The sequence below is a fragment of the Oncorhynchus masou genome, chromosome 9 (assembly GCF_036934945.1).
Source record: "Oncorhynchus masou masou isolate Uvic2021 chromosome 9, UVic_Omas_1.1, whole genome shotgun sequence".
Classification (NCBI taxonomy): domain Eukaryota; kingdom Metazoa; phylum Chordata; class Actinopteri; order Salmoniformes; family Salmonidae; genus Oncorhynchus; species Oncorhynchus masou.
The window spans coordinates 48,522,214-48,549,263 of record NC_088220.1 but is presented as its reverse complement, the minus strand read 5'-3'; the positions used below and the strand labels follow the sequence as shown (position 1 = coordinate 48,549,263).

Sequence of the window (27,050 nt, the reverse complement as noted above, 5' to 3'; positions counted from 1 at the left end):
AGATGCACTATTGTAAAGTGGCTGTTCCACTGGATGTCATAAGGTGAATTCACCAATTTGTAAGTCGCTCTGGATAAGAGCGTCTGCCAAATGACAAATGTAAAATTAAATGTAAGAGAGAACACTACATAAAGAGAGACCTTACACAACATAACAACATGGTAGCAGCACAAAACATGGTACAAACATTATTGGGCACAGACAACAGCAATACATCATGCAAAGCAGCCACAACTGTCAGTAAGAGTGTCCATGACTGAGTCTGTGAATGAAGAGATTGAGATAAAACTGTCCAGTTTGAGTGTTTGTTGCAGCTTGTTCCTGTCGCTAGTTGCAGTGAACTGAGAAGACGAGCGGCCCAGCGATATTTGTGCTTTGGGACCTTTAACAGAATGTGACTGGCAGAACGGGTGTTGTATGTGGAGGTTGAAGGCTGCAGTAGATAACTCCGATAGGGGGGTGTGAGGCCTAAGAGTGTTCTATAAATTAGCCTCAACTCGTGGGTCTTGCGACGGATATACAGAGATGACCAGTTTACAAAGGAGTATAGAGTGCAGCGATGTGTCCGTTGGGGGCAAATCTGATGGCCGAATGGTAAAGAACATCTAGCCGCTAGAGAGCACCCTTACCTGCTGATCCATAAATTGTCTCCATAATCTAGCATTGGTTGGATGGTTATCTGAATCAGGGTTAGTTTGGCAGCTGGGGTGAAAGAAGAGCGATTACGATAGAGGAAACCTAGTCTAGATTTAACTTTGGCCTGCAGCTTTGATATGTGCTGAGAAAAGGACAGTTTGCCTTGGACTGTTTTCCAAAACAAACAGGGAGCAAATAAAAAGGTCATTGTTTTTCTGCTGTCGTCTGTAGTTTCTCACACTAATGGCTGTCTGGCTGGGTTATGTTCAACTCAAAGTCGAATCCTAGCAGTGCTTTGGGGCCATGATCCATTCTCAGCTATCTATCACTGCTGAACTTGAACAGACTCGGCTTTATTTTATCATCTGCATTTTTAAGTTTTGACATTAACATACAAGCAGTTGGCTCTAATCTTGGTCTTGGTTGTGTAGGTCACATCCCTGAATTTAAATTTTACCTTTTTTATACAGGTTTTTTTCTCATTGAGAATTTCTTTTCCAGACAGACCTGGTCCAATAGCAGAGACATGGTCCAGTAGCACTCCGGTGAACTTTGCTTTTGATACGAGGACATGGGTCTGTTTTAGCTAATGTAGTCAGTGTTGGCTAACTGATGAGCAGTCAGCGAATGTTGGCGGGGGAGGTGAGGTTATTGAGTGCATGTTCACTGTGCCGTGTAGTGCAGCGCAGTCGGATTTGCTGGGGGGGGGGTTAGTAGGGAAGCCGCAGGTTTTGTCGAATAGCCCCCCCCGGTTGTGTGCAGCAGCATTGACACTAAACATGCAGAATATAATTGGTTCCTGTGGAGTGAGGACACACACGTCACGTAAACAGTCTTGTGGGGTGTATATAGAGGTGACTGAGGGCAATATCTGCCAAAGGCCTCAATAATACACTGTTATCACAATGTGTCCAGCTCCGGTTTCATGGACATGCTACGTTTCAGATGGCAATATTTCCCTTGTCCTTTGAACGCGTGCATTTTATTGGCACAAAATGGCTGCCGTGCGTCAGTCAGGTGCATGTTTCAACCAATGTTCCCTCTAAAACTGCGTGTTTGGGCAGTAGCTCCGAGACTGCCGCACAGAAATATCAGCCCACAGAGAGAGGCACGAGATTGAACTTCACTCAAATTTCTAGAGCAGTGGTCACCAACTGGTTGATCGCATTCCTTGTCGATTGCCAAACATTTCTGTAAAAAAATATATATTTTTAAAGATAACTCCTTGTTCATATTTATTTTTTATCTTAGGCTGTTGGCGGTAGGAGCACCCGATGCAGTTACCCTGTGCCCGGGAGGGGAACAGTTGCCAGTTTGAACCATTGCATGTGTCTGAAGATATAAACTCTGCCTTCCCAGGCCAATCAGATGGCTCAGATGACTGTGTCTACAGTAATGTAGCAGGTGCAAAAAAAGCTACAGCAAAAGTTGATACTTTGAGATTTCTAAACGTTTTAAACCATGACTAGAGACTGTCAACAAATGCAGCAAAGACATGCTGTTTTTATGAGTGAGTTCATGTTTAAGTTCTTACTCAGCACTGTCAATACTTTGTATTCAACCGTTTTATAAGCCATAAAATGCGCGATCTTCCTATTTCCATTCAGCGCTACAACAAGCACTGCAGCAGTACTGAATGAGTAGGAAAGTGTAGCTATATGCTTGCGTCTTTTTTTAATATCGAGGAATATTTCACTTTCTGTTCACAACATGAGTTTGTGCATGAGACAATTTGCCAGCTGGAAGACGGTGTCCCTTTTTGGTCAGTTTCAGTGGAGGGCTGTTGAGTGGCAAACCCTCAGTCTGCTGCTGCTCTCCCTCCGCTGTGACTGACCATCAGAGGCAGGCACCTTCAGCCCAGAAAAATAAAAAGCGAATTATTTAAATGTATGCTCACTCTGCTGTGCTTCACAAGTAATACAACAACTGATCATGTAGCCTACCTCAAGTTTTGAAATGTATATACATTTAAATGTTCCAAGCAACAATGCATTAGCAGGCCAATTCAATCAAAGCCAATATGCTGTGATAATGTATTGGTCCTATATGCTTATTGCACAAACCTCATTGCTATTGTACTGTTTTTAATTGGTTAATACCTCTTGAAGCTAGGGGGCACTATTTTTATGTTTGGAAAAATAATGTTCCCAAAGTAAACGGCCTATTCCTCCGGACCAGATGCTAGAATATGCATATAATTGACAGATTAGCATAGAAAACAAAACTGTCAAAATATTGTCTGTGCATATAACAGAACTGATATTACAGGCGAAACCCTGAGAAAAATCAAGCCAGGAAGTGTCTAATATTTTGAAAACTCCATGTTCCATAGTCTCCCATTGCTCCATATCAACCAGATTCCTTTTCCTATCGCTTCCTCGAGGTTTTAAGTCTTCAGACATAGTCTTCAGGCTTAGCCAGAACGATAACATCGCGTTAAGTGGTCACATGAGTTTTGCCCGCGCAACAAAGTTCAGATAGGTATTGCTTTTCCCTCTCCTACTGTGAAAAACATTTGCAGTTGATATATTACTGATTTATATATCTTAAAAACAACCCGAGGATTGATTATAAAAACGTTTGACATGTTTCTGTGGACATGACAGATATTATTTGGAACTTGTCTGTGTTGTTGTGACCGCACTTTCCTGTGGATTTCTGAACATAATGCGCCAAACAAACGGAGGTATTTTGGCTATAAAAATCATCTTTATGGAGCAAAAGGAACATTTGTTGTCTAACTTGGAGTCTCGTGAGTGAAAACATCTGAAGATCATCAAAGGTAAACGATTAATTTGATTGCTTTTCTGATTTTCGTGACCAAGCTACCTGATGCTAAGTGTACTTAATGTTTTGTCATGCGATCGATAAACTTACACAAACGCTGGGATTGCTTTCGCTGTAAAGCATAATTTCAAAATCTGAGACAGGTGGATTAACAAAAGGCTAAGCTGTGTTTTGCAATATTGCACTTGTGATTTCATGAATATGAATATTTTTTTGTAATATTATTTGACTGGGGCGCTATGCTATTCAGAGGTTGCTGATGACAATTATCCCGCTTAAGGGATGGGTAGCGTCAAGAAGTTAATGTTGCATAGGCTTACGTTTAAGTCATGTTCAAAAATAATAATAATAATGAGTGGTAGATCTCGGATTGCTTTTTGACTCCGTGATCTTGACTTTGGTTGGTTGGTGACCACTGTTCTAGAGTTTTCCCTGTTAACAATGTCAACGTTTCCCTCTACTATGGCAGTTTTGATCGACTCAACACAATAGTAGCCACTTTCAATGCAACATACCGGAAAGAAGAAAATTGCTTTGCTTTGAAAGTTTATAAACATGTAAGCTCACTTTTGAGAAAATGGCCTTTGAATATTTTTGGTACCTACTGGAGAGCTCTTCTTTGTCTACACCCTTCAGCATCAATCGCACCCTCTTAAGCTTTAGCCCCCGCCCAAACTGACCAGTTTACTCGCCCTAGCATAGCTGTTTAGGCTGTTTTCATGTTATCCAGAGTGTTGGTGACTGTAACTGCTGCTGGCAACAATTTTAATTACGTTTTTTTGCCAACATTTACTGACACCGGCCATATTCAACTAGTGTTGAGCGTTCTTAAATTCATCAGTTATTCTGCGCTCTCACACTCAGACGAGAGTGCTCTGAAATCGGAGTAGATGGCCAGACTGAATTCCCGAACGCACCCAAAATGGTTACTTGCATTGTGGAGTCTTTTTGTTAAGACATGTAGCTGGCTAGCTAAACAATGAACCATGACCACAACTCATGATGTTACTACCCTGCATGAATCTGCTGGTAGCTAATCAACTTTTATCAACAGTTTTTGCATTGACATTCTATTGAAATGGTTACTTGCATAGTGGAGTATTTTTGTTAAGACATGTAGCTTAGCTAAACAATGAACCATAATCCAACTCATGACGTTACTACCCTGCATGGATCTGCAGGTATCAAATCCAATTTTTATTTGTCACATACACATGGTTAGCAGATGTTAATGTGAGTGTAGCGAAATGCTTGTGCTTCCAATTCCGACAATGCAGTAATAACCAACAAGTAATCTAACTAACAATTCCAAAACTAATGTCTTATACACAGTGTAAGGGGATAAAGAATATGTACATAAAGATATGAATGAGTGATGGTGCAGAGCAGCATAGGCAAGATACAGTAGATGGTATCGAGTACAGTATATACATATGAGATGAGTATGTAAACAAAGTGGCATAGTTAAAGTGGCTAGTGATACATGTATTACATAAGGATGCAGTAGATGATAGAGTACAGTATATATGTATACATATGAGATGAATGTAGGGTATGTAAACATTATATTAGGTAGCATTGTTTAAAGTGGCTAGTGATATATCCTACATCCTTTCCCATCAATTCCCATTATTGAAGGCAAAAACAATCAGAGCTGCAGTAAGCTAACCAATATCTGAAAATGTAGCGAGCTTGACTATCTTACCCATATACATCATTCATTGATGGACACGTCTCCTTTCGGATGCCATTGTTGCCCTTAGTTTGAAGATGTAATCTGGAGACAGGTGTTTTCTCGATCTCCTTAGCTATCATACTCAATTTCCATTGATTTCAAAACTCTGTCCTCCAGAAAGTGGAGAGCAACACTTATGCAGGATTACCTAGACATAATGACTAGCTCAAATAGACAGAAGCGTGCTACAATATATGGCAGACCAATCCAAACTCATCTGTCAGCATGTCCAGCCCACTCATTATCTCAGCCAATCATGGCCAACAGGAAGGTTGTGGTCTTTTTCTGTGGCTAAACCAACTAGGCTCGTAATTTAACAATTTGACTCATATTTACAGATGGCAAACATGAAAGTTCACATGTTCAAGAAGGCATTTTGATTAAAAAATCAAGTTTACATTCAAATGGCACTCCTGTGAAGTAGTGACCCGCGACATACGTCTAGTTTCCTGAAACAGATCACATATGGGTCTGTACCATTTGATTTGAACTGGACTGTGTTTACAGTATGAGCAGTCGTGAGTAGATGCAGCTCTCGCTTTGATCTCAAAAACAAGCGTATGTAGCCACGTGTGCACATGTTGTTCACATCCTTTGCTAGTTAGTGAGTTATTAGCCAAGTTATAGATCATTTGTAGTCAGCAACAAGGGGAGTGAGTACTTCCTTCAAAAGCACAAACCGTATACATTTCTAGACATCTTTGAAAAGCGACTCAGGTAAAGAGCTTCTTTTTTTTTGGTCTTAAAGGGGCAATGTTGTATTTCGAGACACAGGCTTGAATAAGCTAAGTAGCCAAGAGGCAGAATGTAGCATAATTTGTTTGTCTGTAATAATGGTATGTGAATAATGCATTTTATTTTAAGTGGTTTCTTGCATCAGTCAGTCACCTTGTCTGAAGGACAAGTGGATAAACAGGTTCATTACAAGCCCTGCATTTTTATTTTATTTTTGTCTCATGGAATGAAGGCCTACGTTGAAGACCAAACATTGGCTGCTACCGTAGGCTGAATAATATATCAGCTTTTTCCATTGTTTTTGATGGGAGGCCACTATGGTAGGCCTACATTATGATCAAATAGCCACAGTAGCCTACATTGCCACTGTTTTAAGCTGTAACTTAAGGCAAGTACAGCGTCCGTGTTCACAGTAAACGCTCGCTGGAAGTTGCACAGAATTTTCACAACGTTCAAGTTTGCGCTCAGCAGACAAATTTGCTCAGTGCTGGAAAAAATGAGGGAACATTGGTTAAAACACACACACACACACACACACACACACACACACACAGTGTGTGAACGGGAAGAATCACCCTGTACCAATGTGGAGATCTGAGACATGTAACAGATAAAGACACTGGATATTATTATTGGCACTCTATCATACTATATGACACTAGTCCAGATAACAGAAGAAATGCTTTGTCTGCCGTTTTCCTGTCTGTTCAGGCAGGTCTTGGCTTGATGTTGTATCCTGCTGATGTAAGAGTGCACACACACTTTAATCCCATTGAGCAATCGTATTTTACCGATCTGTTCTTCGTGTCAACGGTTTAGGTCTATGTACACAGGAGCAGTTTTTCATTTACATTCAAATTAGAGGTTGACCGATTTATGATTTTTCAATACCGATTATTGGAGGATTTTATTTATTTGTAATAATGACAATTACAACTACTGAATGAACATGTATTTTAACTTAATATATCAATAAAATCAATTTAGCCTCAAATAAATGACATGTTCAATTTGGTTTAAATAATGCAAAAACAAAGTGTTGGAGAAAAAAGTAAAAGTGCAATATGTGCCATGCTATGTAAGAAAGCTAACGTTTCAGTTCCTTGCTCAGAACATGAGAACATATGAAAGCTGGTGGTTCCTTTTAATGAGTCTTCAATATTCTCAGGTAAGAAGTTTTAGGTTGTAGTTATTATAGGAATTATAGGACTATTTCCCTCTATACCATTTGTATTTCATTTAACCTTTGGATGTACTTATAGGTACTTTAGTATTGCCAGTGTAACAGTATAGCTTCCCTCTCCTCGCTCAAACCAGGAACACAACGACAACAGCTACCCTCGAAGCAGCGTTACCCATGCAGAGCAAGGGAAACAACCACTCCAAGGCTCAGAGCAAGTGACGTTTGAAACGCTATTAGCGCACGCTAACTAGCCAGCCATTTCACTTCGGTTACACCAGCCTCATCTCGGGAGTTGATAGGCTTGAAGTCATAAACAGTGCAATGCTTGACGCAAAATGCACAAAAATGCTGTTTGAATTAATGTTTACGCGCCTGCTTCTGCCTACCACCGCTCAGTCAGATACTTAGATTCTTGTATGCTCAGTCAGATTATATGCAACGCAGGACACGCTAGATAATATCTAGTAATATCATCAACCATGTGTAGTTAACTAGTGGTTATGATTGATTGTTTTTTATACGATAAGTTTAATGCTAGCTAGCAACTTACCTTGGCTTACTGCATTCACGTAACAGGCAGTCTCCATTATTGCGTTAGACTAGTTAACTGTAAGGTTGCAAGATTGGATCCCCCGAGCTGTCAAGGTGAAAATCTATCATTCTGCCCCTGAACTAGGCAGTTAACCCACCATTCCTAGGCCATTGAAAATAAGAATATGTTCTTAACTGACGTGCCTAGTTAAATAAAGATTAAATAAAGGTGTAAAAAAAAAAAAATCTGTGTCCAAAAATACCGAATTCCGATTATGAAAACTTGAAATCGGCCATTCCAATTAATCGGTCGAACTCTAGTTCAAATGTGTCACCTTTTAAGTGATCAAAGTCAAGTCTGTCTGTGTGGTGACATTTTCCTGCTGTGTCGTCTGTCTGAATGATTGGGTTTGTGTATTTGACTGAGGGTTGTTCTGTTCCACTGTGTTTCTTAGGAGCTGAAAGACCTAACTCATCGAAACGAATGCCTGGACCTTAAAGGTAAGCCTTTTACTAAGACACACGCATACAAAAACACGCAAGCACACTACCGGTCTTACTTTAGGTGGAACTGTGTGTCCCTCCAGGTGAGAAGCTGGACTATAAGGCGTGTGAGTCCCTGGAGGAGGTGTTTAAGAGGGTCCAGTTTAAAGTGGTGGACCTGGAGCAGACCAGCCTGGATGAAGATGTATGTTTGTCCACACTCTTTCCCCCTCTTCTCCCTTCCCGGTTTTCCCCTACCATCTTCCATTTACCATGTCTCTTCAACGCTTTCTCATAATTTTTTCCCCTCCTTTGTCCCTGCCCTGTCATTCCCCCTCTGTTTTCCTCTCCCTCCCTCCCTCCCTTTGACAGGATGTCTAGTGTTTCCCAGGGTTGTGTGATTACTCTAGGAGCTCTGAGTGTAAACACTATTCGAGAGGGGTTGAGACAGACGGACAGATGGTCAGACAGAGCTCTATTGAGTCTGACCACTTATTTCCTCAAACAGATAATTGTAGGCTTGGCTCGATGAGCGGATGAGACACACACACACACACACACACACACACACACACACACACACACACACACACACACACGGTCAGAGACAGACAGCTCTACTGTAGAGCAGAGGGACACAAACCGACGCTGCTGAGTCTGACCAGTTATTTCCTTTTGTAGACTTGGCTCCATGAGCTACTCGCTCATGTACAGTAAATGCACACGTGTTGTCCATGCTTGCACAGACTATACTGTAGACCTACACTTTTATACATTCATGTGTGCATGCATAGATGCACCGACAGTACTGAAGAGATACGTCACGGTATAAATGCAGGTACACCCCCACACTTGAGTACCACACTCACTGACTGCCCTGAAAATGTTACTGAACTGACTAGGTGAGCTCATTTACCTTTGTTTCAGTGGCACTACCACGGAGTCTCTCCCTGGGGAAGAGGGTCGTGGTAGGGTACGGGTTGGAGGGAGGCCTAACTTGGGCGACAGAGGAAAAGGCAGCAAAGAGTGGGTGAATGAGAGAGGCAGTGGTTGCGGCAGAGCCATGGACCAGCCCAGTCGCTCTAGTGTGTTCCAGCTGCCTCACTTCATCAGGCTCACTGTTAATGAGACTTACTGGGCTGTCTTCCATTCTTGTTCAGGTAGTGTTGTAGCTACACCAGCCAGTCAGGGTCATCCATCTGGACTTATTTGTTTAGTTTCTTTACTTTTGGATGGTCCTTGGTCATGGTTCTGGTCAGATAGAATCTGGTTGTCTTAGCTTATTTAATTAAAGACAATGTTATGTTTGATTTGCATGAATAATTCCACAGGCACAGTATTATTGCTGCCCTAGTCACAGTCATCTCGCCCGCACTCTCAACCACACGCTCGCACGCACACTCACCAACCAGTGGTATGTTCCAGCAGCCCCCACCACCACTACCACCACCACCCTTGAGCCAGCTAGCTGTTTCTGTAGTAAGAGGTTGTGCACAACACTGTCAGCCCTTCCTCCCATAACTTCCTCTATAACATACGGCGCCACTTGTAGGGAATATTTTTTCTTATCTTAGTAGTTAGGACATAAGGCCAGTGTAAAGTGTGGCCTAACATTTGATCCTCTCTAAACATCTCTCCCCTCTCTTCCTCCCAGGGTGCGTCAGCTCTCTTTGACATGATTGAGTACTATGAGTCGGCCACACACCTCAACATTTCCTTCAACAAGCACATCGGCACCCGCGGCTGGCAGGCCGCAGCCCACATGATGAGGAAGGTGAGAGGTCTTGACCTCGAGGGGTGTGAAATTAATGGTAGAACAGAGGATGTGATGCATGATATTATCACCAACTATCTTTTATGGATTTTCTAAATGATTTTCTGAATGTTTTATTAGTCGTATGTACGGCATACACATGGTATACTGTCCAACGAAATGTTTACTTGCAGGTTCATCCTCGACAAAGCAACAACCAATAAGAAAAGATAAGAATATGAGTATGAAGGAAATGGCTCAATAGAATAGAATAAACATTGTAGCATAAGTATAGTACAGGAAGGTGCAATTTATAGTCCAATGTTTTGACTTTTAGGGATTGGGGTCAAGTGTTTTTAAATCTTGCCGTATTTAGTAATCATAATAAGCAAGTGATGGGCTCTTCAATGACACAATGGGTAGAATCCAGCAGCATGTGTTGAATGCATTTAAACCAACGGGGTTTGCAACGTATCCTATCCCCTGAGTTGATGAAACACAGTGAGTCATCTCCCCTGGGCATGTATGATGATGAGACTTGCCTGCGGTCTCCACCTTAAGCACCCCCTGGGGCAGAGATTGGATGCTCGGGCATGCCGAAGGTTTTTTGTATTCATATGTTCAGTGCACATACACGCATGCTCTTTTTTGGCATACGTGTTAGTGTAGCAGACAGGGATCTGTGAAACTCACTCCTCGGCGTGAAGCACCGCCCCGTGCTCAATTTGAAGGCCTTTTTCAATAGCGTGATGTATAGAGACGCTTCAGGAAGGAAATCACGTGTTTGCAAGGCAGAGGTCCTGGGATTGAGCCTCAGCCAAATCGCAGGCGAAGAAATACTCTGAGCAAGCAGAGCGACGTCCTTTACATTAGCAGAGGTGTTGTGCGTGTCTGGACATGGCTATGAATATATCATCATCGCTGCATGGGAGTCGTATGTATTTGTTAGAGAATAATGGTATTGGCTTCCAGTACCAGCCAGGGGATAATGCTCTTAACTGGCACTGTGACGTGAGTCATCACTATCAGAGCTCTGATTACAGATTACGGGAGAGGTTGCTGGATTATGGAAGAGAGGTCAGGTCACAGTAAAACCCGAAGGGGTGTGTGTGTGTGTGTGTGTGTGTGTGTGTGTGTGTGTGTGTGTGTGTGTGTGTGTGTGTGTGTGTGTGTGTGTGTGTGTGTGTGTGCGCCTGCCTGCGCACGTTGTTCCCACACCCAGGGATGCTGGGAGGATTATCCAATATATATTTCAAGGACACCCTCTATACGAGCGTGTTTGTGCACACGTGGTTAAGGGCACATCAACATTTTTCCCCTCGCGAATTTTCGGTTACTGGCACAATACTCTAACCACTAGGCTACCGGCCGCCCATATTAGCCCCAGCGTACAGTACGTGGGCTGTAGATCGCCGGCTTACCGAAGACGCAAGCAAAACTGTCTGCTGTCATGGGTTAGCATGTCTATGTAGCCGATGTGAAATGGCTAGCTAGTTAGCAGTGGTGCGCGCTAGTGGCGTTTCAATCGGTGACGTCACTTGGTCTGAGACCTTGAAGTAGTGGTTCCCCTTGCTCTGCAAGGGCCGAAGCTTTTGTGGAGCGATGGGTAACGATGCTTCGAGGGTGACTGTTGACGTGTGCACAGCGTCCCTGGTTCGCGCCCAGGTCGAGGCGAGGGGACGGATGTAAAGTCTATACTGTTACATCTACACGGAGGAGAAAATGTTGTTTCTACCTCTGATTGTAAGGTGTCAGTGACTCATGAGGATGTCTGTATGATATCTAGAAAATGGGTCTCCTTTTTTTGTACAACTGCGTTTGTAAAAAGGGCTAAATAAAATAAATATGATTATTGAAATGTTGGTTTGTTTTTGTCTGTCACCAGACGAGCTCTCTGCAGTACCTTGACGCCCGCAACACGCCCCTGCTGGACCACTCTGCCCCGTTTGTGGCACGGGCTCTCCGTATCAGTGGCAGTCTTGCTGTGCTGCACCTGGAGAACGCTGGGCTCTCTGGACGACCACTCATGCTGCTGGGTAACAGGACGGAAAGAGGAGAGACAGGAAATCATCACTGTGTTAACTGAGAAGTTTTTTTTGCCTCCATTTCCTCATCCTTCACTCATTTGTCTCCCTCCCTCTCTTCAGCCACGGCTCTGAAGATGAACATGAACCTACGGGAGCTGTACTTGGCTGATAACAAGCTGAACGGCCTGCAGGACTCTGCACAGCTGGGCAACCTGCTCAAGTTCAACTGCAACATCCAGATACTGGACCTCCGCAACAACCACATACTGGACTCTGGTAGGGATTCAGCTCAATGCTATCATCTCACCAACCTCTTCACTCTGTCTCTTGTCCAGTCCTCTCTCTCGCTCCCTTTCGCACCCTGTCTGAACCTTTCTTTCTCACTCTTTCTTTCTCGCTCTCATTTTCTCTGGTTCTTGTCTGTCGCTCTCTCACACACCTTTTCTGCCACATCATGACAACCTCGTAACCCAGTGTTGAGTTTTCCATCTCGTAGTCCAAAAGGTCAGGTCTACAGGTCTAGCCCTAACCTCTCTCTACCTCTCCCTCTGTGTGGTGTACAGGTCTGGTCTATGTCTGTGAAGGCCTGAAGGAACAGAGGAAAGGCCTGGTCACTCTGGTGCTCTGGAACAACCAGCTAACGCACAATGGCATGGGCTACCTCGCAGCTGCACTGGTAAACACACACACACAACAAAAATATAATATGTTTTAATGTCACATACACAAGTACAGTGAAATGCGATGCATCTTGCTCATGTGCGTGCTCACACATACAAATGTAATAGTCATTAGGGTTGAGGAAACTGGTTTGCATGTGCTCCCTGGATTCTGCTGATTAAACAGCTCTGTGTGTGTGTGTCTGGAGCCTGCCTCACATGTCCCCCATATAAAACAGACTATGAATCTCTGGGTTCCCTGCAGAACCATGGACATGCGTTTGCAGTTACATTGGACACCATTCTTTACATGAAGTTCATAACACGGTTGAGGCAAGCTATACAGTTAAATGAACTGTAAAGAATCCCACCCATATGGCTAATGTGACTGACGGTCAGTCAGGTTTTGCTTTCAGTGATGCCATTAGCAGTACAATGTAACTCTTTGGTGTGCACTTTCCCTCCCACTGTTATCTCCCCCGCCCAGCCTGTCTCAGGCTTGTCCTGTCAAGACAGAGAAGCTGGGCTCAGCTGAAAAGGCTGGGCCTTGAATTAGGCATGGTAGTGATGTCTATATCTCGGCCTGTCAGTCAGTGTGGGATGGTGGCTCATGCACGTACTAGTGCTGCTCCCAACAGTCCTTTTATCATAGAGAAAGGTCATGTTTTGACCTTGTGGAGGACTAGCAGGCCTGAGGGAGCATGTTTTTCAGACTGGGTGGATGATATTGTGATTAGGGATACACAATATATCGGCCGACATTAGCTAAAAATGCCAACATCGGTATCGGCCCAGTGTCGAGTTTAACGCTGACGTTAAATCCCGATGTCAAAGCTACGGTGCATACCTATAACGTAGGTGCATGACGTAATAATACCACGTAAAATGTTGCGCTACAAGTGCAACACAGCATTCCTGACCTAGCCCACACAATATCTGCTTGTGTGGATGGAGCAGTCATCTCAAAGAGTAAGAACATTTCAGCGAGACAACTCAAAGGTGAAATCCATTAAAGCCAAGATAATGGAATTCATTGCCCTTGACAGTCGACCGTTCTCTGTCGTGGGTGATGATGGCTTTCGCCGACTGGTCGAGCACCGGTGGTACACACTACCAAGTACGCTATGTTTTCAGATGTTGCTCTACCGGAGTTGCACAGTAATAGCGTTACTGCCATTAGCTTCACGACATACATACTATGGAACGCCGTTTGGGTCTTTGCATGTCAAAAAAAAATACAGTAGCACTGTCAAAGCTATACACAAAGTCTGCAAACACCGGTCATGAACGATGTGTTTACAATACCGCGTTGGTAATGAAGCATAATTTGTTCGACCGCAACTTCTGGGGTAGCTAACGTTAGCTTTAGCTTGGTACCTAGCTAGCACACATACAACCAGCCTGAAAACAATGACCAGTAGAAACTACAGTCATTTTAATTATTCTTAGCAATGATTTAGGAATCCTAGTAAGTATTAGATAGGTTACCACTTGTTGTTCGCCTATTGAAATTGAACTGCAGTTCATGAAAATAAATAGTTAGCCAGCTACTTAACCCTATTGCCCAAAGCCAACGTTATAAACAGCCAGCTTGCTTCATCTGGCTAGTGAGGCTCAAACAGACCGGGTTATGTGTTGTGAAGCTAGCCACAATAAGAATTAGACACAATCGTGCAATTTTGCCTTCCAAAATAAAAGTATGTAATTTACAGTGATGCAAATGAATACAGATGGTATAATTATGCCATACTTTTATTTTGAAGGCTAACCGCAAAGTCGACTTGCGGCTAATCCTTATTATGGCTAGCTTCACATAGATGGGTCCGACCACCAAATAAGAATGGTCTTATAAATTATGGTTATTTTAGATTACACCTAGCTATATAGTTACTGAAACAGATTGTTGTGTTATTTGACATGTCAAATAGTGTTATTTGACACGCAAAGACCCAAATGGCGTTCCATAGAAATCCTCGAAACAGCGAAACAGCAAGGAAGTGAAAGAAATAGGTTTTGATTATCTTCTTGAAACTCCCCAACCCGGATCCGGGTTTGTGACTAAAGCCTCAGGCTCATTAGCATAACGCAACGTTAACGATTTCTGAAAATCGCAAATAAAATTAAAATAATGCGTTTGCTCTCAAGCTTAGCCTTTTCTTAACAACACTGTCATCTCAGATTTTCAAAATATGCTTTTGAACCATAGAAATTGACTAATTTGTGTAAGAGTATGCAAAGCTAGCATAGCATTTTGTGTAGCATGTAGCACGCAACATTTTCACAAAAACCAGATAACCAAATAAATAAAATCATTTACCTTTGAAGAGCTTCTGATGTTTTCAATGAGGAGGCTCTCAGTCACATACCAAATGCGCAGTGTTTCCTGAAAGCGTCTGTGTGTAGGAGAAATCGTTCCGTTTTCTACAATGCGTCTGGCTACCGAAACGAACCGAAAATGCAGTCACCTACAACGTGAAACTTTTTCCGGATTAACTACATAATATCGACCGAAACATGGCAAACATTGTTTGGAATCAATCCTCAAGGTGTTTTTTCACATATCTCTTCATTGACATGCAGTTCGTGGAAGCTTGCTTTCCTCTCTGTATCGCATGGAAAAATACTGGCAGGTGACTTTTGCGCACCAATTTCGGCGCAGGACACCGGGCGGACACGTGGTAAATGTGGTCTGTTATGGTCAATCTTCCAATGATCTGCCCACAAATACGTCACAACGCTGCAGACACCTTGGGGAAACGACAGAAAGGGTTGACTCATTCCTCTTGCGTTCACAGCCATATAAGGAGATCATGAAAAACAGAGCCTCAAAAATCCTTGTCATTTCCTGGATGCCATCTCATCTTGGTTTTGCCTGAAGCTCACGTTATAGGGCACGCACAGAGAAGATCTTTGTATTTCTGGACACGTCAGAGTGTTTTCTTTCGAACGGTAGCAATTATATGCATAGTCGAGCATCTTTTTGTGACAAAATATCTTGTTTAAAACGGGAACGTTTTTCATCCAAAAATGAAATTGCGCCCCCAGAGCATCAACAGGTTATACTTCCTACCTCACCTTATCAAAATATAGACATTTAAGGCAGCAGCTACTAGAATGATGTCCCTTTAGATTGAGGAGTGTGGGGGAGTGTTGGAAATACTGAGGCCTTCTGGAAATGTTGGCACGTAGACACAAGATTCCGGGTCTTCGGAGAGGCCTGTCAGCTAGCATTCCCATCAGGGACTGGGTCCAGTGGTGCAGAAGACACGCTCTGGACATTCCTCTAACACTCATACAAGAGATCCCAGGACTGCAGACCTGCCAGCATGCACGCATTTTGCGTACCAACTACGCAATTCTCTGTCCATGTACGCAGGTATGAGATCCAAGTTAAACGTACGCAGAAATTAATAGGGCTTGATTTATTTGTAGTTTTTTAAACATTTTAATAAATCCACTGAGTAAATCGAACATCCCGATTCTTGAGCTGCAACACAGACATGTACGGAGTTTGTGTCAATGGACATGGAGATTAATACATCATTATTTGACGTAGCTACCTCGTGTCTGCCCCTCCTGTTTGTTGTGATGCTGAGTTTGCCATCTGTCAGCTGTACGTAAATACATGGACAAATCCCTTTTCGAACATAAGATGGACATTCAGTGGGCTCTAAAGTGCCAGCAGTTAACTCACATTTGCTAGTGAAAGAAATTCAATGCAAATATGAAAAATAACTTGACGCATTTGTGCGGTTATGATACACGTATAATTCTGCATCTCATTAGTTGTATTTTCCACGTAACGTTACGAGGATCACGCAACCTGATAGACTGTACTGTAATTATGATCCGCATTACAAAAGTATAATCAAAAAAATATAAACATCTTGGCATTAAATGGAGTCGGGAGTTTATAAGACTGCCCGATGAAGAATGAATGAGTGTCCGCTATTAGCTATAGAGGCAATGCTTCTAAAATGCCTTTGCACTAGATTTGCGAGTTGAATCTCCAATTTGGCTCGCGTATGTGGTACTCTAAAAAGTTGGACAGAGTTGGCAGGTCTGTGACTGCCTCCACTGCACTCATAATGGGAGAGAGACATGTGCATGTAGGTTTAGAACACCTACTCATTCAAGGGTTTTTCTTTATTTTACTTTTTCTACATTGTAGAATAATAGTGAAGACATCAAATTTATGAAATAACACATATGGAATCATGTAGTAACCAAAAAAGTGTTAAACAAATCAAAATATTTTTTTATTTTAGCTTCAAAGTAGCCACCCTTGATGACAGCTTTGCACACTATTGGCATTCTCTCAACCAGCTTCACCTGGAATGCTTTTCCAACAGTCTTGGATGAGTTCCCACATATGCGGAGCACTTGTTGGCTGCTTTTCTTTCACCCTGCAGTCCTACTCATCCCAAACCATCTCAATTTGTTTGAGGTCGGGTGATTTGTGCAGCCAGGTCATCTGATGCAGCACTCCATCACTCTCCTTCTTGCTCAAATAGCCATTACACAGCCTGGAGGTGTGTTGGCTCGTTGTCCTGTTGAAAAACAAATTATAGTCCCACTAAGCGCAAACCAGATGAGATGACGTATCGCTGCAGAATGCTGTGGTAGCCATGCTGGTTAAGGTTGCCTTGAATTCTAAACAAATCACTGACAGTGTCACGAGCAAAGCACCCCCACACAATCACACCTCTTCCATGCTTCACGGTGGGAACCACACATGCGGAGATCATCCGTTCTTCAACTCTTCTCACAAAGACACACCGGTTGGAACGAAAAATCTCAAATTTGGACTCATCTGGCCAAGGACAGAATTTCACTGTTCTAATGTCCATTGCTCGTGTTTCTAGGCCCAAGCAAGTCTCTTCTTATTGTTGTCCTTTAGTAGTGGTTTCTTTGCAGCAATTTGGCCATGAAGACCTGATTCACTTCTGAACAGTTGAAGTTGAGATGTCTGTTACTTGAACTCTGACTCTAGTTTACATACACATACACCTTTAGCCAAATACATTTAAATTCAGTTTTTCACAATTCCTGAAATTTAATCCTAGTAAAAATGCCCTTATTACGTCAGTTAGGATAACCACTTTATTATAAGAATGTGAAATGTCAGAATGATAGTTGAGTGATTTATTTCAGCTTTTATTTCTTTCATCACATTCAAAGTGGGTAAGAAGTTTACATACACTCAATTAGTATTTTGTAGCATTCCCTTTAACTTCTTGCGTCGAGCAATCCCGGATCCGGGATTCTATTTATAGCCTCAAGCTCATTAGCATAACGCAACGTTAACTATTCATGAAAATCGCAAATGAAATTAAATAAATATATTTGCTCTCAAGCTTAGACTTTTGTTAACAACACTGTCATCTCAGATTTTCAAAATATGCTTTTCAACCATAGCTAAACAAGCATTTGTGTAAGAGTATTGATAGCTAGCATAGCTATAAGCCTAGAATTCAGCCAGCAACATTTTCACAAAAACAAGAAAATCATTCAAATAAAATCATTTACCTTTGAAGAACTTCAGATGTTTTCAATGAGGAGACTCTGTTAAGATAGCAAATGTTCAGTTTTTCAAAAAAATGTTATTTGTGTAGGACAAATCGCTCCGTTTTGTTCACGTTTGGCTATGATAAAAACCTGTATCCAGTTATAGCCTCAAGCTCATTAGCATAACGTAACGTCAACTATTTATGAAAATCGCAAATGAAATGAATGTGCTAGCTCTCAAGCTTAGCCTTTTCTTAACAACACTAATCTCAGATTTTCAAAATATGCTTTTGAACCAGTGTGGCGAAATTTGCACGGAGCCTTCACCGTGCACTGCCACTTTAAGAGCACATGAGCAGTAAGGAAGGAGGAGATAAAGAGAGCTCATTCAGCTCATTGGGGAGGGGCTCTTGGGTGGCGCGACAGTTTGATTGTGTGTGCTGTGCTGCAGAAGTTTTGTTTGTTTTTCAGCATTTGTAGTTTATAAAGTATTTAACTCAATCATCGGTGTGATCGCTTTAGATCGTGGTTGTTTTGGTTTGGGACCGCGCCCATTATGGATCGCATGTATTAGTAGCAACATTGTTGCGAAGCCTTAACATACAAACCAACAAACCATCGGACAACAAACCATCGGACAGTCAGACCGTACACCGGCAGGCCTGAAGACCACAGCTAAGATTTCTCTTTTTCTCTCTCTTTCTCTTACCTCTCGTTCCAGTGCTTTACCCTGCAACAGACTCTCTATTTTTCAAATGCACTTCCCATTGAAGTTCATTAGAGCTGGACTATTATTGCCCTGCCAGAAGTATTTTGATGGACATTTTAGTTAAAAGGGAGGTTGCTTGCAAGTTGTGTATTGTTATGTGAACTGTATTGAGGTGAGGTGTACTAAATACATGTGGCCGAGAAGACTGTGGACATTTTTAAGGCCTTTGTTGTGTCGATGAACACCCCCCACATTCATACCCTCTGCACTCATCCACTAGAAAATAATACAGATTATTGCAAATCCTCTGTTGATGACTGGGTTCGTTCTTGTATGAAGTTGCTGTTTAATTGTTCTGCCAGTATTAGTATTATTGTATGAGGTATTCTTGTTGGGGTTACCCCTGTGCTGTGATGTGGGTTTTATATGGTGTGTATTCTCTTTTCTCTCCACTGGCTATCTGGTAAACAGGCTACACTCTAGGCAGTCTCTTCTGCTGATGTGTGTGGGTCTGGTAGTGGTACTCTCTCTATTCTACTCTTTTCCTTTCGGCATGGTTAATACCTGCCTGGCGCCCGAACAAAATCTTTCTTTACCCCTCTCTAATAAATACCGCTACACCATAGCAAAACAAGCATTTGTGTAAGAGTATTGATAGCTAGCGTAGCATTTAGCGGGCAACATTTGCACAAAAAACAGAAAAGGATTCAAATAAAATCATTTACCTTTGAAGAACTTCGGATGTTTTCAATGAGGAGACACTCAGTTACATAGCAAATGTTCAGTTTTTCCTGAAAGATTCTTTGTGTAGGAGAAATCGCTCCGTTTTGTACATCACGTTTGGGTACCAAAAAAAAAACGAAAATTCAGTCATCAAAACGGCGAACTGTTTTCCAAATTATCTCCATAATATCGACTGAAACACGGCAAACGCTGTTTAGAGTCAATCTTCAAGGTGTTTTTCACATATCTCTTCATTGATATATCGTTCGTGGTAGTCTACTTTCTCCGGTGAATCGCTTGGAAAAAGACGTGCAGTTGAAGATGACGCACCAATTTCGACGGAGGACACCGGGCGGACACCTGGCAAATGTAGTCTCTTATGGTCAATCTTCCAATGATATGCCTACAAATACGTCACAATGCTGCAGACACCTTGGGGAAACGATAGATCGGGCAGGCTCATTCCTTGCTCATTCACAGCCATATAAGGAGACAATGAAAAACAGAGCCTCAAAAATCCTGCTCATTTCCTGGTTGAAGTTTCATCTTGGTTTTGCCTGTAGCATCTGTTCTGGGGCACTCACAGACAATATCTTTGCAGTTCTGGAAACGTCAGAGTGTTTTCTTTCCAAAGCTATCAATTATATGCATAGTCAAGCATATTTTTGTGACAAAATATTGCGCTTAAAACGGGCACGTCTTTTTATCCAAAAATGAAATAGCGCCCCCATAGCATCAAGAGGTTTTAAATTGTTTAACTTGGGTCAAACATTTTGGGTAGCCTTCCACAAGCTTCCCACAATAAGTTGGGTGAATTTTGGCCCATTCCTCTTGGCAGAGCTGGTGTAACTGAGTCAGGTTTGTAGGCCTCCTTGCTCGTACACGCTTTTTCAGTTCTGACCACAAATGTTCTATTGGATTGAGGTCAGGGCTTTGTGATTTACAAACAAGCTTCAACTTCCTGACTGATGTTGCTTCAATATATCCACATGATTTTTCTGCCTCATGATGTCATCTATTTTGTGAAGTGCACCAGGCCCTCCTGCAGCAAAGCACCCCCACAACATAATGCTGCCACCCCCGTGCTTCACAGTTGGGATGGTGTTTTTCGGCTTGCAAGCCTCCCCCTTTTTTCCTCCAAACATAACGATGGTCATTTTGGCCAAACAGTTCTATTTTTGTTTCATCAGACCAGAGGACATTTCTCCAAAAAGTACAATCTTTGTCCCCATGGGCAGTTGTAAACCGTAGTCTGGCTTTTTTTTATGGCGGTTTTGGAGCAGTGGCTTCTTCCTTGCTGGGTGACCTTTCAGGTTATGTCGATATAGGACTCGTTTTACTGTAGATATCGACACTTTTGTACCCGTTTCCTCCAGCATCTTCACAAGATCCTTTGCTGTTGTTCTGGGATTGATTTGCACTTTTTGCACCAAAGTACGTTAAGCTCTAGGAGACAGAACGTGTGTCCTTATTGACTGCTATGACGGATGTGTGGTCCAATGGTGTTTATACTTGCGTACTATTGTTTGTACAGATGAACGTGGTACCTTCAGGTATTTGTAAATTTCTCCCAAGGATGAACCAGACTTGTGGAGGTCTACAATTTTTAATCTGAGGTCTTTGCTGATTTCTTTTGATTTTCCCATGATGTCAAGCAAAGAGGCCCTGAGTTTGAAGGTAGGCCTTGAAATACAACCACAGGTATACCTCCAATTGACTCAAATTATATAAATTAGCCAATCAGAAGCTTCTAAAGCCATGGCATCATTTTCTGGAATTTTCCAAGCTGTTTAAAGGCGCAGTCAATTTGGTGTATGTGAACTTCTGACCCACTGAAATTGTGATACAGTGAAATAATCTGTCTGTAAACAATTGTTGGAAAAATGACTTGTCATGCACAAAGTAGATGTCTGAACCGACTTGCCAAAACTATAGTTTGTTAACAAGAAATTTGTGGAGTGGTTGAAAAACTAGTTTTAATGACTACTACCTAAGTGGATGTAAACTTCTGACTTCAACTGAATATATATTTTGAAAGTGATCGATACAGCCATCCGGTGACACTTTGTTGTACTTTCCTTTGTACGTAACAGTATATTTTCTGCCCACTGTCCTATGCTATGTGTAAACCCTGTTCCTCTCTCTCTCTCTCACTCTAGCCCTGTACCCAGAGTTTGGAGACCCTAAATCTGGGCCATAACTCTGTGGGGAACGAGGGGGTCCACAAGCTGAAGGATGGGCTGATCTCCAACCGCTCGGTGCTCAGGCTGGGCCTGGCGTCCACCAAGCTGTCCTGCGAGGGTGTGTGTGTGTGTCCTTGTTTTGCTATTTACAGTTATTACAATCATTTTGATTGAAAACAACTCATTGTGCATGTAAATGGAGCTGTTAGTGTGTGAAAAGGCATTGAGCTGAGCCCTGTACCACCACCTCTCCTCCTGTACTGTATGTCAGGTGCCGTGGCGGTGGCAGAGTTCATCGCCGAGAGCCCCCGGCTGCTGCGTCTGGACCTGAGGGAGAATGAGATCAAGACTGGGGGCCTCATGGCCCTCTCCCTTGCCCTCAAAGTCAACACCTCCCTCCTACGCCTCGACCTGGACCGAGAGCCCAAGAAAGAGACTGTGAGAGAGGGGGGAAGTGGGAGGTGATGGGGAGAAGTACAGAAAGGAGGGGGAACTGTATGCAAATTGCCCTTTTGTAATACATTGTCAAGATGAATTGTGTTGTCCAGGGAAAATAAATGGGAAAATGAATTTGTAGGAATGGGGGGAGTAAGGTTGACGTAGATGGGGGAACATCAATTTATGAACCCCCGATATCTCCTAGTTCTCATCCCTCTTTTTTTCCTTCTGTCTCCCAGGTGAAGAGCTTCATCGATACACAGCGTTCCCTGCTGGCTGAGATCCAGAACGGCTGCAAGCGGAACTTCATCCTAGCCAAGGAGAAGGAGGAGACCGAGCAGCAGATGCATTCAGCCTCAATGGCCGAGATAGCAACCGAGGACAGAACGGAAGAGGAGGATGGAGCTGATTCCGGCGAGAATGTTGAAAAAGATGGGAAAGACGGTGAGTGTGAGGGAGGAGAGGAAGGAGTAAAAGACACTGAGAGCCTGACTGACAGCCAATCGGCAGTGTGCTCTGAGGGAATAGTGTTGCCTTTGCTGTTGGAGTCAGACTCGGACACAGACGACGATGAGGAGGAAGAGGTGGTTCTCTCTAAAGCGCCCACTGTCTCCCCTGTCCCCAAACACACTGGCCCTTCACTCCGGGCAGCGACAAACCAGCACCCCCTCAGTGCCTCACAGATGCCAACCGCTCCCTCTACACCACCAGCTACGGGGGCTTTCATTTCAGGGATCACCGTCACGGAGTCCACGTGCCCCCCCGGTACGCCCCCTTCGCCGGGCCGCTGTATCTCTGTGTCGAGCCCCGGGAGGGGCCACAAGATCTTCATGGTGACCAGAGTAGAGAGCCCCTCTGACCAGCAGCATGTTCTGAAGAAGATTGGCCTGTCCAACCCCCAGGCCTCAAAGGAGCCAGTGGTGTCACTAGTGAAGCAAACCACACATCAACCACAGCCCCCTTCACAACCCTCACAGGAGGAGGTGAGAACAGAACAGACACAACCCCAGACCACACCACTGACACAGGTGACACAGTGCCTGACAGAACAGACACAACCCCAGACCACGCCACTGACACAGGAAGTGACACAGAGCTTGACAGAACAGACACAACCCCAGCCCACACCACTGACACAGGTGAGATGGAGCCTGACAGAACAGACACAACCCCAGACCACGCCCACGCCACTTACACAGGAGGTGACACAGAGCCTGACAAAACAGACACAACCCCAGACCATTCCCACGACACAAGAGCTGGTCCAGAGTTTAGATGAATCACAGACAATAGATCCTAAACAGACGGAGCAGAGTCCTGTTGCACCAGAGGAACCTTCTTCAGAGGCGGCCGTAGTAGAGACTCCTAACGACCCATCTGAGACGCTAGAACTACCATCCAACCTCCTATCCCAACCCACAGAGGAGGAAGTTGAGGGCGTTCTAGACCGTTCGCAACCTGTACTGGCGGAGCAGAGCCCAGGAACAGCAGCCCAGCCGCCACACACACCGTCCCTTCCTACAGAAGATGTAGCCACTCAATCACTAGCATCACCCCAACAGACAGAGCAGATGGTAGAGACAACTACAGAGCCCCGGCTAGAACAGTCTGCTGTTGAGCAGCAGTCCACTGAAGCTGTGCTGGAAGGAGAGGAGGTGGTGGTAGAAAAGGAGGCTAGTCAGGACCCAGTAGAAGAGACATTTTGTGAACAGGCAGAGTCTCAAACCAACACAGAGGAAGATGAGATGCAGTCAGAACGGCTTCCACAGCAGGAACAGGCTAGTGACACAGTTCAGCAACCGTTAGCGCCTCAGCTAGCGATGCAGACTAACACTAAGCCCCTGGGGGGTCTGCTTCTAACAGCACCACTCGAGTCACAGCCTGAAACAGTGCAGCCAGACACTGAGCTTCTGCTCTCAGAACAGGAACCGGCAGAGACACTTCCACAGGCACACCGACAGGTGGTGCCAGAGAGTCCCTCTGAGCAGGGAGCCACAGAGGGTGAAGCAGAACAGGAAATATATCTGTCAGAGGAGGAGCAGCAGCAGCAACTAGCACAACAGGCACTTCCTGTGCAGGTGGAGCAGCAACAACAACGTCCTCTTCTAGAGCAACTACAGCAGCAGCCTCCCCAACCAGAGGGGCAATCACAGACCACCCTTCCCGCCGAGCCCTCACCTGTTCCAGCCAAGACAGACACTTCTCTGAAGGTGGAGAGCCGTAGCTCTCCTCCCAAGGCAGAGGAGTCCTCAGACGAGAGCTCCACAGACGAGGGGGAGAGCGTGGAGGAATTGATGGGCTCGGCCCTGCCCAACGGCCTGAAGCCAGAGTTCGCCCTTCACCTGCTGGATACCGAGGGCCCCAAGCCTGGGCCTGGCAGCTGTGTGATGGAGCACGGTGAGTCACAGGCTCTGAGGGAACACCCTGTCTGTAGTGTGACAACAGGGTTGCAACCGACACATGCATACAGTACACAAACACAATAGACCTGCGGACACACACAAAGTCTGACGAAGTGTGTGTGTATGCATTCTCCAGTGAGTGTGACAGCAGAGCTGAGCTGTGGTCAGGATCTGGAGGAGCTGTTGCTGGAGGCCAGCCTGGAGACTGGGAGAGACGCACCATAGCTCTGTCATGGTACACCTACACCGACACATTTGCGGTAACGCACACAAAATGAGACGTCGTTATTTGATATAGTGTCGGTCGGCCAATGTGTTCTCTAATGTTGGTCCTTTCTGTTTCTTCTGCAGTGGTTCTGTAGGAGAGAGGAACACGGGAACTCGTATCGTCTGTGTCTCAGTGACTCTTGTTGCTCCTACAATTTTTTTTTTCTCCCGTTGTCATAATCCCACAACTCACCACCGCCATGACAACAGAGGACCAGTTGTCATTTAAGTAATATAACTTTTAAAAAAAACAAGACACACAAAAAAATCATTGAGCTTCATCACAGCACGTAATGAATTAACTACGTCTTCAACCGAAGTGCGCGCGCGCACACACATTTTAAAGAAAGTAATAAAAAAACAAGTCACACTAACCTTTTGCCCATCACTACATTCCGTCAATCAGGAAACCACACTCATGCAGGAAACAGGGAGCTGAGGGGGAGGGGGTGAGAAAGAGGTAGAGAGGGAAGGAGGGGCTTAATCACTGCTCCTACCCCAAGACACAGAACAAACTGCTCACCCCCTGCTTCACCCCGACCTGTGTTCTTGATAGTGTCGTGAGCGTGCACACTGACACACAACCTTACTATTGCCCTCTGCTGGAGGAAAGAGAATGTGCACAGCTGTGTGTGACAGTGTGGGACCCAGCCAAGAGGACCTGCTGGCTTTTTAGTGTGTCATTCTCTGACAATGACAGTTGGGCACAGAGGGTTTTATAACCAAGGAAGGTGTGACAGGAGAAGGCATTTGTTTTGTGCGTATTTGTCTTGTTAGTTTTATTTGCCCCCCCACCTCGTAAGGGATCCCTGCCAAAGTGACCGCTTTCTTTTCTGTTCCTTCCGTTGGCTTTGGCCCCCTCAGGAATCGTCCCCTCCAATCTCTCTCCAGCAATGCTCTGGAACATCCCAAACCATCTGTCATCTGCCAAAAACACTGTCTCAATCAAAAGTTATTTTGGGATCAGATAGCAGAATTACTCTAATCTAAAGCCTTCTGGAAACCTCTGTAAATGTCTGCCTTGATGGAGTAATGCCATTCATTACAGAGTAAGTCTACTCTTCTTTTTCTCCTCCACCGGACAGTTATCACAGACATTCTTTTCCAGACAGATTTTCATGTTTGTCCGACCAGAGTGATTAAATGTAGTGCGACACTCGATAGGAGTATAAAGAAAAAGTAGTTCTGACTGTGTCTTTCGAGTCCTCCCCTCTTTCTTTCAGTCTTCTGCTGGTACAACACTGTGCCATCTCATTTCCCAGCTCTACGCAGGATTAATGTTGCCTTCGACTCGGCTAGGTTTAAATTTCATCTCCTTTTTGTTTTGCTGCTTGGAGAAATCAGTCGTTTGTATTTATTTTATATGAGCCTTTTACTTTGTGATTTATTGTTCTCCCCTTCTCTCCCTCTTTTTATTTGTTATTTTCCATGGGGTTTGCTTTTAAAGATCTCCCCCCTTTTGGTGTATATTTCAGATTCAAATTAGAGTAATTATTACGTTGAGGTTTTTTTGAGGGGGGGGAGATAAATGAGACTGCTGGGTGGAGGGATCAACGGTTATGGCAATAGGGAGGGAGAGTGCAGTTATGAAAATAAACGAGAAGGACGTTTTCTTAAGGAGGGGCAGTGTGAGTGGTGGTTGACATCACTCTGACAACACACTGACTGAGAGACTATCCCTGTTTTGAGACATCACATCTTAAACACTACTGTGCTAGGTTAAGCTATGGCCACCTGGGGGCGCTGGGGCTGCTGGTGGTTTCCTTTCTAGATATAGATATACTGTATTACCCAACAGCAGTTACTGCTTAAGACTTTTGTAGGCATGGAGGACATTGATTTGAACACAAACAGGTGGGTGAAAGTTTGAGTGGACTTCCCAACAACACTGAGGACATGTGAGCCCTGAATGCCCAACACTGTGAACCTATGGGCCAGCTACCAAGGGCCCTATTCAACTTGTATCCAAAAGATTCCCGGGTAAGGTAAAAACTTGCTTTCATACAGTGCAAGAAGAATACAAGTTTGACTCAACCGCGGGATCCTCTGGATATAGGTTTTGGTTGAGTAGAGCCCCTTGTTTCAATCCCTCTGTTCTTTCACCCTTGGTCAACCAGGTTGTTTTTCAACCCAAATCCTCATTGCTGTGCTGCCCTCACTATTTGTAATGCTTACTTTTTTTGTGTCATTTTTAATTATTTGTTAAATTAATTGAAATGTGCTGGTAATCACAAAGATATGTATGGCAACTTTTTTTGTTCCTCTCTCAAATAAATGCATGTAATGACTAA

At 43.8% G+C, this 27,050-nt stretch overlaps 1 protein-coding gene across 2 annotated transcripts in view; it reads left to right on the top strand.

Moving 5' to 3' along the window:
- LOC135546096 (protein phosphatase 1 regulatory subunit 37-like) overlaps nt 1–27,050 on the top strand; it is a 65,186-nt gene extending 38,136 nt beyond the window's left edge. Inside the window, exons 3-13 of one of the 2 annotated variants that reach the window (XM_064974247.1) lie at nt 8,063–8,108; nt 8,195–8,295; nt 9,745–9,864; nt 11,729–11,879; nt 11,991–12,146; nt 12,434–12,546; nt 21,629–21,770; nt 21,924–22,090; nt 22,330–24,487; nt 24,629–24,727; nt 24,844–27,050. In XM_064974247.1, the coding sequence (XP_064830319.1) occupies nt 8,063–8,108; nt 8,195–8,295; nt 9,745–9,864; nt 11,729–11,879; nt 11,991–12,146; nt 12,434–12,546; nt 21,629–21,770; nt 21,924–22,090; nt 22,330–24,487; nt 24,629–24,717 (3,243 nt within the window). In that variant the 3' untranslated portion in view covers nt 24,718–24,727; nt 24,844–27,050. Of the gene's footprint in view, nt 1–8,062; nt 8,109–8,194; nt 8,296–9,744; nt 9,865–11,728; nt 11,880–11,990; nt 12,147–12,433; nt 12,547–21,628; nt 21,771–21,923; nt 22,091–22,329; nt 24,488–24,628; nt 24,753–24,843 lie in introns of both variants that reach the window. The other variant, XM_064974248.1, reaches the window with a different exon arrangement.